This window comes from Eschscholzia californica, unplaced genomic scaffold, assembly GCF_041429995.1.
Source record: "Eschscholzia californica isolate CP2 unplaced genomic scaffold, dmEscCali1.0.p SCAF_1, whole genome shotgun sequence".
Lineage (NCBI taxonomy): Eukaryota > Viridiplantae > Streptophyta > Magnoliopsida > Ranunculales > Papaveraceae > Eschscholzia > Eschscholzia californica.
This window is the reverse complement of record NW_028238198.1, coordinates 81,421,949-81,434,647: the sequence shown is the minus strand read 5'-3', so window position 1 is coordinate 81,434,647 and position 12,699 is coordinate 81,421,949. Positions and strand designations below refer to the sequence as shown.

The window sequence follows — 12,699 nt, the reverse complement described above, 5'->3', positions numbered from 1 at the left end:
GAAGAAGATTTGAACTAGAAGAAGAAGAAGAGGATGATGAAGAAAATTCGAACTAGAGCGAGTGAAAAATGAAGCTGAGTATAGAGAGGAAGAAACAGAACAAAAGTGAGACAAATATCAAGATGAAGAAGTAGACTTGAACTAGAAGTAGAAAAATATTCGAACCAAAGAAGATGAAGAACCCTAAAAATTTATGGGTTCTTTTGAGAGAGAAAGTGAAATTTATTGGGTGAGGGTATTTTGAGACTAAAAAAAATAAAAAATGAGCTGATTACTAAAATACTTATATATCATACTTATAATATTTTGACAACTTTTAACTAATAGAATTTTTTTTATTTTTTTTTGTTAATATGAAACATTTTCACATGAACAATCATTTTCCCCAAAATAGTGGCCCAAACATTGAGAGACCTGTTTGGGGATTGATAGAGACCAGGCTACACTCTACTCGACCTGTCCCTGACTGCTCGGCATTCAAGGCGGGCTCTTACTCCCCTCTCCCAAGAGAGCTTTTTGTTTTCTGTTTTGTTTGCTCAGTGGCAGCATGAAACGTACCATTTTCTTCTGCCCTACATTTTGACCTTACCTTTCTTTTCCTCTCTGCTTTTATTTTTGTCAAGAAAATGGGTGGGTACGGATCAAGTACGAAGCACTTCTGATCCTGATTCATGAAACAGAGTAAATATCATTTGAAATTTGAAACCACCCAAAAAGTTCTGAAGAATTTAACTCTGAATAAAGACCCCAAAACCCTAAGATAGAAATTCAGCAAACCAGCATCTGATCTGGGTCGTGGCCTCAGCAATTCTGGAGAAGCCCATATGCCCATATTCTATAGCGAAACACGGAGATGAGATAGTCGTGGTGATGGGAGATGGCTAGGAAGGAGAGAAATGGTTGTAGGCAATGATGGAGGTGGAGCCGGTAATGGCGATGAAAATGAGAGATAGGGTTGAGAGGTGTCTCCAGCAGAGAAGGTAAAAAGAGAACTCATTTTTTAAAGATGTTATTACCAGAAAAAAGAAGTAAGATGTTCAAAACCCTAAAATGCAAGAGATATTTAACTGAGTATTAACATAGAAACCACCAATTCAACCCAACAGGAAGGGATTAAAACTGTTGTAAATCTATAACATGTTCAAAGAGCAAAGCAGTAATATGATCCAAAGTTATTTACATATTTCTATGAAATCAAAGGATCAAACCTTGAGCAGGTTCAGGCTTAGAAGGCTTCTGTTCGTCTTTTTCAGCTCTTGGAGATTCATCCAGATGAACCCTAGCATAATCATCCACCATTTCTCTTCTCTGTTCATCTTCAGCCACCCCAACTTTCTCTTTTGCCTTCTGACCCACCTCTCCAGCTACTTTCGCTACCTTATTGAAAGCACCAGTTACCCACGAAGCGCTTGTTAATACATATCGGTTTTTCATAATGGCAGATCCAGCAGTGCTAGCTTTCTGCTCAGCTGCTGCAAAAACTGATTTCGTCTTCTCCGATACCTGAAATTTCTGGTCCATTTCCTTGACTTTTTCGTTAACAACTGATGCACCCATTGATACCTTCTCAGTGAGCCCAATCTTTTGATCTAAGGAAGCAACCTTGGCAGTGGCAGTAGATGTTAACTGGTGTTTTTCATCAAGGGCTTTTGCCTTGTTAATCGCGTCTTTCCCCAAGATGAAGCCCTTGGCTAACATGCTACTGATGACATCCTCTGCCTTCTGAACAGCTGATTCAGAGCCACCTCCAACACCAACTTCTCTTACCTAAAGCGGTCAATACGAGTTTGGGTTTGAGATATACTAATTTAGACTTCATATGTGAGTATGTAATTGAAAGGGTAACAGGAAATTTCTGCAGGTAAGATCTTACAGGAGGAGGATTTAAAGCAGCGGGTGGAAGCACGTAATCTGGAGCTGGAGTTATTGTAACGGAGAGGTCAACTATTGTTGCTCCCTGTAAATTCAGAACTTAATGATCAGATAAGAAATTGAAAATGATTAACATGCGCAAGTTTTGAGTAGTCTTAGGGTTCTCGCACACCCCAAAAGCTAATTCAACAGATAAGATTTCACTCCTACTTATGAATTGAGCACCTGCCCTTCAACAACCACTATGGGATATCCCAACAATCACCACCTTGAAAATTGGTTTTAATTCAATAGACCTATTGAGCTGAGAGTAGTTGTCTCCTGGGTTCTACCAGTTTTGGGTGGTCTTGGGCCTCCATCCCCCCAAAGCTAGCTCAGGAGGTGAGGCTTTTCCGTCACTATGAACTTATCACCTGCATCTATGTCGAATTATCTGAATTCTGAACAGCAAGATAGCCTATAAAGTCCTAAGATTTTTGGTAGCATGGTGAAGGATCTAGGGGAACAGATCAACATTACCTCTACATTCTTTTAATGGCTGCAAACCGTACAATCCTAAAGTTCATTATTCTATCACTATGAACTTACCACCTGCATCAGATAGCCTATAAAATCTAAGATTTTTGGTAGCATGGTGAAGGAACTTGGAGAGCAGATCAACAAGTGCCCTAAATTCTTTTAATGGCTGCAAATTATGCAATCCTGAAGTTCGTTTTTCTACCAAGGGTTCATTATCCCTTACCCAACCCATCATAAAAGTAATTGAAGTGAGATTCGAAAGAGGGATACACATCAACTGAACAGCAAGAGAGAGAACATTGTAAGAGAAACACAACTAGATCCTAAACAATTAAACTAGCAGGTAAAACACCGACGACTTCTCATCCTTTTCTGAAAGGAAAACAGTAAGATGATTATAAATTTATAATTGTCTCATTTGAGTTGATTTTGGACACAAAATTGTCAGCTATGCATGACAGCATGAGCCATAAAATAGTGGGAACTTTTGTTAGGGTGGTTCTAATCTTGTGAATATGATCAAAGATTAGCCTTCTAACTTGTTATAATGATAATAAAGTAACGACCAAGAATAATGCCTATGATCTATTATATGCTTTATGAATATGTATTTGAGTTTTTTTTTCTCTAATAAACAAACAGAAAGAAAAATCTTAGATGAACATACCGAAAGAAGAAGTGCAGTCTCGGCTCCCTGAGGATCCTTGAAGGCAACGTACACAATCTGAGAACGTTCGTCGGCACTGCAATAAACAGATATTAGGACTGATATTGTTAGAAAGAAGCCAGATGAAGAGAGTAGGAAGACAAAAGGAACTAAGACACTCTAATAGAAGTAACCTTTGCATTTCAACATATTCAATATCACCAGAGAAGGAGAAGAACTCCTTGATGTCTTGCTCTGATGCACTTAAGGAAACATTGCTAACTTTCACGGCTTTTACCTGTATCTGTATAATAACTCAATAAGCAACATGCAGTCATACTAAGTTAACTGCAAAGCGAAATGGTTTACTTCACCCATTTCAAAAAGAATGTTTTACTTCATCACAACACAGAAACACATCTCACAATGGTTCTCTTAAAATCAGAAGTTTAAAAACTTAACAAAAGAATATTCAACCAAAGTCAAGAGTGAAATTAGTATTAGAAGCTTTTTGTATTCAGTACTCAATTAAAAGATCCAAAGACAAATTAGAACTCCTAAAATGCTACCCAGGATACCAACTATTAGGACTCTTTTCAGCATAAGATAACTAAAGATAGCATGTTATGACCTCCTAAAACCCTCTAAGAGCTGTTGCCAAATACATAGAAGTAGCAATCTAACCAATGAAGGAACGCGCCTAAAAAGACTAAATATCCTCCCCTCCTTAAAATAAGTTTGACCTCAAGCTTATCGCAAACGGTCGTGTTTGAGGTGAAAATGCCGCTCCACACACGCTGAAGAGGCAACATGGTGTTGGAGTTACACGCTATTGGTTCTCCTGGTAAAATGAAGGGACCATAGCGGTGGATTTTGGCGGAGGCCATAACAGCAGTTCTCTGAATAATTTACGACTCGACGTCTGATGACTTCCACGGGAACTCCGCCAGTCCATTCTATTTCAATTTTCGATGCCATTCTAGCACAGTCTCCTTCACTGGAAGGGCTAAGGTAGCCTCGGTTGGCTAGTAAGCAAGATTTTCAGTTAACTAAGCAGCAAGGCTCTCGGCTGAATGGGCAGTGGACTAGGTTCCATGGGTGTTTGCTGGGGGGAGGAAACAAAGGCTTCACAGAGGGCTGCTCAGTCGAGTTTTTCACAATGTATTATTCACTTGTGGCTACAGTAGCCATAACAGCCAAGTACTTCCACATGGCCAGGTTTTGATGCACGTCCCCATTCACATACCAACGCTCGAGTCAGATCATTATAACTCTAGTCTTTGTAGCGTTTATGCAATTGATTTACTTCATTATAAAGTAAAAACAATTTTCACAAGATCGACGCTTAAGGAGAATTAAGTATCACGGAACACAAAATGTATAGTGATACGATTGCCCGAAGCAAGTATTGTCAAGTTCCTCTAACAACCGCAATCTACAATGCACAGGTCCTTTAACTCGTGTCAAAATAATTATTCTCGACGGGGCAAACAATTGTTGATCTTCGTCAATTAATACTGACTAAACATTTCAACTAGCATATTTATGTTTAATAGACAGGTAACTTCCTGACTAAGCTGATACCCTTCGCCCCTTTCCTTTTAATTAATTAAACACAATTCACTCGACATAACACGAGTAGCCTTCAACAAGATATGAACTTATATTACTAAACCTGCCTCAATGAACCAATAACTTATATTATAATCTATGACTTGCTTCTATGGCCAGCGATATCACAGGGAGAAAAGAGTATGGAGTACTTATTTATAATTGAAGAAACAACCATGAACTCAACCACTGTATGAATTTCTACTTCTCTCTGTCAAAAACTAGTATAACTTTGATGAATTAGACTCAGGAACAACGATAACACAGTTAAAAATCATCGAAATCAAACAGATCTAAATCGATTGAAATGATCTCTAACAGAAATTCCCGATTTAACTCAAAAACAACATTAAGCTCAACACCAGATCATTCAATCCATTTCAAATGCTTAAAATACTCATATCATATAAAAGAAACAACTAATCAATAAGAGAAACTCCAAAACCCTAGGCATGCAGTTAGTTGTTCATCATAACCGTTTAAAAAGCATAAATCGATGAAAAAAATGATGAAATTGGTACTCACCGACATTGAATCTGTTATCTGAGAAGTCGAAGATCGATCTGTTGAATAGATGGAGAATCACGCCGGAAGAATTCGTCGGAGAAATCAGGGTTTTCTTGATGATGATGATGATGACAAAAGTTTTATTTATAAATCTGAGACGAGTAGGTGAGGAGGATACATGGGGAAGAAAGAGAATTGAGAGTTTCGAGTTTGGACCCAAAAAAAGAGAACGAGAGTTATTTTCACGTGATATACTTTTGCTGTGTTGATTGAATATAAAAATTGATGCGTATCGTCTCAGAAAGTGGCACGTTGTAATTGATGGCACACTCTTCCTCCATATAATTCACCCACTTTTTGAAGTCTACTGTCTACAAATGTCAAGGCTATCAGTCAATCTATGGATTTTGATGAATTTGTACGACTGGTAGCCCATATTTCAAAAAAAAAAAAAATTAAGAAGTAATCGGTAGCAATTCTTTTTTTTTTTTGTTGAGAATAATCGGTAGCAAGTTGGTGAGTGTATCTTATCGACAACACAGAGATCCCAGGTTCTCGATTCCACTGAAGTGCAAATCCAAGAATATTGAACTTAATTATGAATAAATTAGTTTTTGTGGGCAGTCATTTAATTTCGTCGGGTTTTAGATCAATAATAATTCAACAGTTATTGTGTTTATCACATCGATGTATCAATGCGGTCTTTATAATGACCATTATAGTCAATATCAAAAAAATTGTCTACAAAAAATTAGTGACATTTCTTTCTAAGTAGTTTAACAACAAAATTAATGATAATTTAATATTTATTTATTTAATTATGATATAAGGAATACAAAGGAAAATAAATTAAAATTAAAAAAAATTAGGTAATTCATTTTGGGACGGAAGGGGAAGGTAATATAATAATTAAATCTTATTAGTTATTGATTGAGTTTATCACAAATAAATATATTACACTTTCATTAACGTGAAATCCACGAGAGTCGAAACAAGGTTCTGTTGTTTAAAGGGAGAATAGAATCTCTAGAATAAAAAAGTAATTGTCTTCAATCTCAACTATTAACGGAGTGATTCCTTCGCCGAAATCCCTTTTTCCTTGAAAGAGATTTATAATTATTATTTTTAGTCTTGCACTTTGATCTCGGTGGAGGGACTAATTTGATTTGAGTTTCCTCTGATTGCCTTTCATCTCCTTCTTCATGTTCAGATCTTCTATCATTTATTTGTTTATTTTCTAGAGTTGTCGAATTTAAAGAGAAGTCTAAATCAGATCTGGGAGTAAATCACAAATATGAGATTATTGAGAAAGCGAAGATCAATAGTCGCTTTAATTAGTTACAGTAAATGTTTGATTCAGTGGTTTTCTTCAACTGCTTTATTTGAAAACTTCGAAAAATTTATTGATCCAACAATTTAATTTAGGATTTTTCTTTTTTATGTTGTTGCAATGGATCTCTCTATCTACACCTACCATTTATTATTTTATTATGTTGGTCTTTGTTAGTTCATCTAGAACTTCCAGTTCAGACTTGGCACAATGATGAAGAAAAACAGAAAGAGCACAAAAAAGAAGATTAACCATCATCTTATTAAATCAAAAGGTTAACAACTTACCAAATCAAGTTGACAACATCTTATTCAATCAACTGCCTATGCTCGGTTCATTGTTCCTTCATATATTTAAGTATAAAAAAGTTTGAGGCTTTTAGGGTATTCCCATTTGCGATCTTTAGGATCTTTTCATTTTGTGACCTTTAGGGTCTTTTTATTTTGTTATTGTAATGTTGTTCTCCTTTAAGCTTCATGTTGTAATTTACTTTTGTAGATATGATGTTGTACTCAAAGTAGTCAAAACTCTCAAAACCATGTAAACCATATTAGATTGAATTCATACATATGAATGAAAATTCTAGTTTAACTCAAAAAAGAAATGCATAGAAGTCCATGAAAATCTATAGACAATGTAACTATAAATTTCATTAAGATGTCAATAAGAATCCATAACGTCCATGGCCTCTCAATTTTCAGTGAAGATGTACATGGACATGAAGTCTACAATTGTCCTTGAATACTCCGACTTTCCTAACATTCTATCTAAGCAAGTACCAAGAAGAATGTCAAATAATATATCGGTCCAGGGTGCGAACAACTTTTCTAATCTAACCTACAACATTGTTTTCGTGGGTTCGAGACAAATGTGGTGGAGTTGTGGTGATGGTTGGGAGTTGTGATTGTGCTGGTGGGTGTAGCGATTGTTGAAAGGTGGGTGGGCGTGTGTTGATGGTAATATTGTGGTGTTGATGGTTTATTAGTAATAATAGTAGTGGTTGAATTACAAGAGTGGTGATGCTAGTGGTAGTGAGATGTTATGATGTTGATGGTTGAAGTATGGTGATGGTAGTATAGTGGCAGTGAAATGTTTATGGTGTAAGTGCGGATTCGTGGTGAAACTGGTGGAGTGATTGTCGAAGCGAGTTGGCGACGGGGTCAAAGAAAACATTCTTATTTTCAGTCTTCCCTACGAATTCCAAAACTCGGATGTAGAGAGAGTATGAGAGAGAAAAACAAAAAAGAAGAAGAAAGAAACAAAAAATATCTCAAGGGGGTAGAATTGGAACGAAAACATATACTGTAGTTAACTTTCTTCTCTTAGATTTGTTAACTCCGAGAGGCAAAACCGCCTGTTAGATAATAAGAGGGACTAAAATAGTCGGTTGGACACATCATGGACCTCAAACGGAATTAACCCTATTAAGCCAAGTACATCAGATACAAAATTCCAAATCAACGTCACCAATTTCTCTCTCTAACCAGCGAATTTCTTCCTCCGACGCCCAAAACAAAAACCCCCAAAACGAGACTTCGAGAGTCCCTCCCTCTCCCTCCTCAACTACCGGTTTTTTTTTTATCTCGTCTTTCCCAAACCCCGAATCCCTTCTCTCAACTTTCTGCGAGATCGGTGCCGGAATTTCAACTTCTATAGTTTTCAGAAAGATCAAAACTTTTTGGGAATTATAGGGAAAATATGAGTTTTCAAGATCTAGAAGCTGGTCGTACTTTGCCTTCTAGGCGTGGATATATTAATGGAAAACAGGATCCTACCCAAGCTGTTGCATCTGGGGTTTTTCAGATCAATACCGCCGTTTCGACGTTTCAACGTCTTGTTAATACCATCGGAACGCCTAAAGATACGCCTGAGCTCCGAGAGAAGTTGTGAGTTTTCAATTATATCTTCTTATATATATCTATGTGTTTGCAGTTGATTGGGATTTTGTTTGGTTGGTTAAAGATGTGAAATTCCAGGGTTTTGATGATTTGGGTAGGTGGAATTTGGTTGCAATTTAGAGATAAATTGGGGTTCAATTGCTATTTGTATGTCTCGAATTAAAATTTGAATTGGGTTAAAAAGTTCAACAATTAATGTCTTGTTGATATGGGTAGTCAACAAGCACAGAATTTTTTTATATGCCATAATTTCTAACACAATTAGTCATCAGTCTTTAATTTTGTTCAATTTTCTGGTTTTGTGATGAGAATTTAGTTATGGCTCAAGTCTTTAGTATTCTCAGCAATTGAAACCTATCTATATTTTGAGAAATCTATAGAGTTGGTCAATGTGGTTATATCATGTGGTGGTTTTCTGAATTTATTCCTTAGTAGTAGCCCAATTTCAAGTTCAACGGAAATATGGAACTCAGATATGTTTAGACTTTTGTTCATGACCGTATATGTAGTGGTCGAACTTTTATTACTTATTTACGTATGCTCGAAGTTGGGTTTTTCATTACTTATGAACATCGATATAATGTTCTAATGATTTTTCATATTAATTTTTTTACCCTGATAGGCGCAAGACAAGACTACATATTGGGCAGTTGGTAAAAAATACTTCAGAAAAACTTAAACAAGCCAGCGACACAGATCAACATACCGAAGTCAGCGTAAGTTCATATGCTTCTCTGAGAGGAGAGAACTTTTGGGAAAAAATTGGTCATTACTCTCTAGGCTATTTTTTTTTTGTCAAAAAGAATCCATCGATTCTTTAGGCGTCAACTCCTTACGGAAGGTTTGCACATGCTTTTACAAGTTCACACATATTACATAAGATCTTTACATAGTTTGCACGGGTTTCCACAGGATTGCCCGGTTTTCATATGGAGCCTAAACGAATAAAAACATTGACATTTCTTTTTAACCACGACCAATAGAAAATTGAGACTTCGTCCCAATTTCCTGATAGTTTTTCAGCCTTCGATGGATCTTTATATTGTAGTTTACGTTCTAGCTCCATTTCTTTAGGTTTCCTAGTGGGTGATGATGCATTGGCTAACACATTGCTACCAAAAGAGTATGATTTCCATCGATTTTGTCTGTTTTCTCTATGAATTCTCCTTATACCTTGAGCACCGTCCATCTAACTGCAGACAAGCAAGAAGATAGCGGATGCTAAGCTTGCTAAGGACTTCCAGGCAGTTCTAAAAGAGTTTCAGAAGGCTCAACGTCTTGCCGCTGAAAGGGAAACAGCATTTGCACCTTTTGTTCCTCAAGCAGTTCTTCCATCCAGGTAATTACTGAAAGACGCCTTTAACTAGTAACTAATCTGAAAATGACTCACTCTATACTAATTGGTTTATTTGCAAAACCTGATATTCGTGGCAAGTGAAAATTGACTCAACTTTAACCAACATTGATCATAGTTGCTTATAGAATTTCAGTATGGTGTACATGAAATCAAGTAGTTTTTAACTTTCTTGTATAGCTAATCGTACTTCCCTCCCTGTTTCAACTGTTCGTGACATTATACTTTTTATCATGAAAACAGCTATACTGCAGGCGAGCTAGATATTAGTTCGGATAAGAGTCCTGAACAGCGTGCTGCTCTTGTGGAATCTAGAAGGTTAGTAAATGTTTCTATCAGTCCTGTGTGAATATTCAGCCTATATATGTTTGTGAGCCTAGAATTGATATCTTAGACTTCATTTTAGGGTTGTTATTCTTTGTCAAAACAGTCTTAGCACAATGTTATCTAATCTGTTATATGGTTTGGTCAAAGTTTTTTTGAGCTGCGACTTTTAGTTGTCCTAGTTTGTGTTTATCACTTACGCCCTTAGAATGTTATTTCCTTTAATACGTAACTTTGTATACAGAGGGTCCAAGTGACATATCAAAAGACAAACTCACGAGGAGGGTCCAAGTGCTTTATGCGATGGACCTGGCTTTATATCTAGGATTTCAGATGAACAACTATTGTAAGGGCACTGCTAACTGATCTATAAAGTATGGATGAATTTGATCAAATCATCAGATGTTACTTTTCAAGGAGACAAGTGCTCTAGATTAAATTTCAAAAAGTTCTCCATGATTGCATCTGTTGCGCATAGTCAAGAAAAGTCAAGAAAATTTTAGTCATTCTATTTGGAGCCAAAAAATGTGGCGTACCAGAACGATTGCGCATGAGTACCGAATACCTCTTTCCTATCTATAACAAGGAATTAAATTCGAAATATTTTGTTCAAAATGACCAAAATATCTCCATTTCCATGCCTAGCGAAATTTTGATTGAAACCAAAATTTAACTAAGTTTCTCGTAACAATGCCTTGTCAAGGAAATAAATTTAGATGACTGAAATATTTTTGTCTCTGATCCTTCTGGTCAGTCAACGACTTGTTTCTGATCTTTTGTATTTGTGCAACAGGCAGGAGGTGGTGCTACTGGACAACGAGATAGTTTTCAATGAAGCCATAATCGAGGAACGAGAACAAGGGATTCAAGAGATCCAGCAACAGATTGGTGAGGTAAACGAGATTTTCAAAGATCTTGCTGTACTGGTACACGAACAAGGAGCTATGATAGGTAACTCATTTGACCTTCCTAACTCTTGTGTTTGTTTCTTTGATCTTGTCTTCATCTATCACCTAACGTCTAAGAAATATTGGCTTCCAGATGACATTGATTCCAACATTGAGAGCTCACATGCAGCCACTGCACAGGCAAAAACACAACTTGCAAAAGCATCTAAAACTCAAAAGTCAAATTCATCTCTGGTAAGATTTTAGAGCGCTATGTTTGTTTAAACATATATATGGTGGTTTCAGGCAAACATGTTGATGATTATTCGACCATAACTCCATAAATTACAGAGACACATGATTTTTATAGTTGCGACTCATCATTATCCAGAGTCCAAACTTTCGTCTCATGTGACCAGAGACAGAAAGCGCCAACCTGGATCTTATTGAGGGCTTGATTTTATAAGCTCCTCTAATGGACAGATTGGCCCGGGTTAATTGGTTCAAATCGAAAAATTTCAATCTATTAGGACCTCTCTAAGAGGAACAATTAGTAAGCTAACCCAAGCTATACTAGAACTTCCCCCCTGCCCGCAATGCCACAACATCATATGGTTTTCCCCAGTCCGCCCATAATTGACGTTTACCTTGAAACTTGGATATATTTCGCTTATTATTCTTAATCTATGATCACCTTTATGTGATGCAGACATGTTTGCTCTTGGTGATCTTTGGCGTTGTTCTTCTCATTGTCATCATCGTCCTTACAGCATAATTAGCATTGCGGTTCATCCCAATCAAGAATGCAGGAGAAGGCAAAAACTGTGTTTATGAAGGTCTGATCACATTTGGCTGATCAGATGATATTTCAGGCAGTCGGGTTTACTGAAATTTGTGTCATCTTGTGTCTCTACATTACAAGTAACTATAGTATATAAGTTTGGGTCATTTGTTGCTTTTAGTGTGGAAGCTTTTACCTTTTCTTTGTCCTCATTGTAAGTTGGTGTTTAAGGTCTTTGTTTGGATAGTTTATTTGATGTCATCATCTGGTGATGTACAATTCTACTTCTATCATCAATAAATTCAATATTTTTTAAAAATATCCTTTCCCATATCTCAACTCAAGCAGATAACAATATTAAGGGCAATTATTTCTAAATGATCTGATCTACAACATTCTTGTGTTCACCAGTTAAATTGTACAGAAAATATGAGTATCAATAACTCTGTATTAAGCAAAAGCTGGTTGATCCAGGTTGTTTTAGGTTGTGGAACTAGGAGTTCTTTGCATTTCATTTTTTGCTTAATTTCTCTCATAAAGTTCGAATAATAGATCACGAGGTATTCAATTTCTTTTATTTTATTTTAGTTGCATTTATCACAATCACAATTTAATAGTTTTACTTTTCATTGAAAATTTTAAGATGTGTTTCTCTAGACGATTGTTACTATGCAGAAATTGTTCATGTTTGGCGAAGTATTTACATCAAAACGATTTTATTTTGTTCATTAATAAATATTGTTCCTCCGGAGAAAGTGTTGCTTCATGGTACAATTTGTGATAAGAAAAAGATTATTTTTTTTCACGAAAAAGAAATGATATTCGCATCCAGATGTTTTCACATTTATCAAACAGATCCTTAGCGAAAAATGGAAGGCGAGACCTTTTGGAACTTATTACTTGGTTCTAACTTTCCAGATAGAATGTCAAAACACCTTGGTTGCTCAATTGGTTGATAATGTCGACATAA

General features: G+C 36.3%; 2 protein-coding genes across 4 annotated transcripts; one reads left to right on the top strand and one right to left on the bottom strand.

Moving 5' to 3' along the window:
* Window positions 1–1,060: 1,060 nt before the first annotated feature.
* LOC147569857 (binding partner of ACD11 1-like) lies at window positions 1,061–5,521 on the bottom strand. 2 transcript variants are annotated; one of them, XM_086656369.1, is made up of 5 exons: window positions 5,174–5,521; window positions 3,232–3,341; window positions 3,059–3,134; window positions 1,874–1,957; window positions 1,061–1,767 (listed from the first exon to the last, which is right to left on the bottom strand). In XM_086656369.1, the coding sequence occupies exons 1-5, from the start codon at window positions 5,177–5,179 to the stop codon at window positions 1,195–1,197; spliced, it is 849 nt and encodes a 282-aa protein (XP_086512495.1). In that variant the 5' UTR covers window positions 5,180–5,521; the 3' UTR covers window positions 1,061–1,194. The 2 variants fall into 2 exon arrangements, with proteins under 2 accessions (XP_086512495.1, XP_086512496.1); XM_086656370.1 differs by having other exon boundaries at window positions 3,232–3,335; window positions 5,174–5,401.
* Window positions 5,522–7,937: 2,416 nt separating this feature from the next.
* On the top strand, window positions 7,938–12,048 carry LOC147569856 (syntaxin-22-like). 2 transcript variants are annotated; one of them, XM_086656368.1, is made up of 7 exons: window positions 7,938–8,371; window positions 9,006–9,099; window positions 9,583–9,722; window positions 9,981–10,055; window positions 10,855–11,012; window positions 11,103–11,203; window positions 11,658–12,048. In XM_086656368.1, exons 1-7 carry the CDS (start codon window positions 8,184–8,186, stop codon window positions 11,721–11,723), a joined length of 822 nt encoding a protein of 273 aa, XP_086512494.1. In that variant the 5' UTR covers window positions 7,938–8,183; the 3' UTR covers window positions 11,724–12,048. The 2 variants fall into 2 exon arrangements, with proteins under 2 accessions (XP_086512494.1, XP_086512493.1); XM_086656367.1 differs by having other exon boundaries at window positions 7,940–8,371; window positions 10,855–11,203.
* The last annotated feature ends 651 nt before the right edge of the window (window positions 12,049–12,699 follow it).

Coding starts and splice junctions, on each gene's coding strand:
- LOC147569857 (XM_086656369.1), bottom strand. Junction 1,958..3,058: donor AGACTGCACTTCTTCTTTCG/GTATGTTCATCT, acceptor CTGAATTTACAG/GGAGCAACAATAGTTGACCT. Junction 1,768..1,873: donor CTGCTTTAAATCCTCCTCCT/GTAAGATCTTAC, acceptor TGACCGCTTTAG/GTAAGAGAAGTTGGTGTTGG.
- LOC147569856 (XM_086656367.1), top strand. CDS start 8,184: ATGAGTTTTCAAGATCTAGAAGCTGGTCGTACTTTGCCTTCTAGGCGT. Junction 9,100..9,582: donor ATCAACATACCGAAGTCAGC/GTAAGTTCATAT, acceptor ATCTAACTGCAG/ACAAGCAAGAAGATAGCGGA. Junction 10,056..10,854: donor GCTCTTGTGGAATCTAGAAG/GTTAGTAAATGT, acceptor TTTGTGCAACAG/GCAGGAGGTGGTGCTACTGG.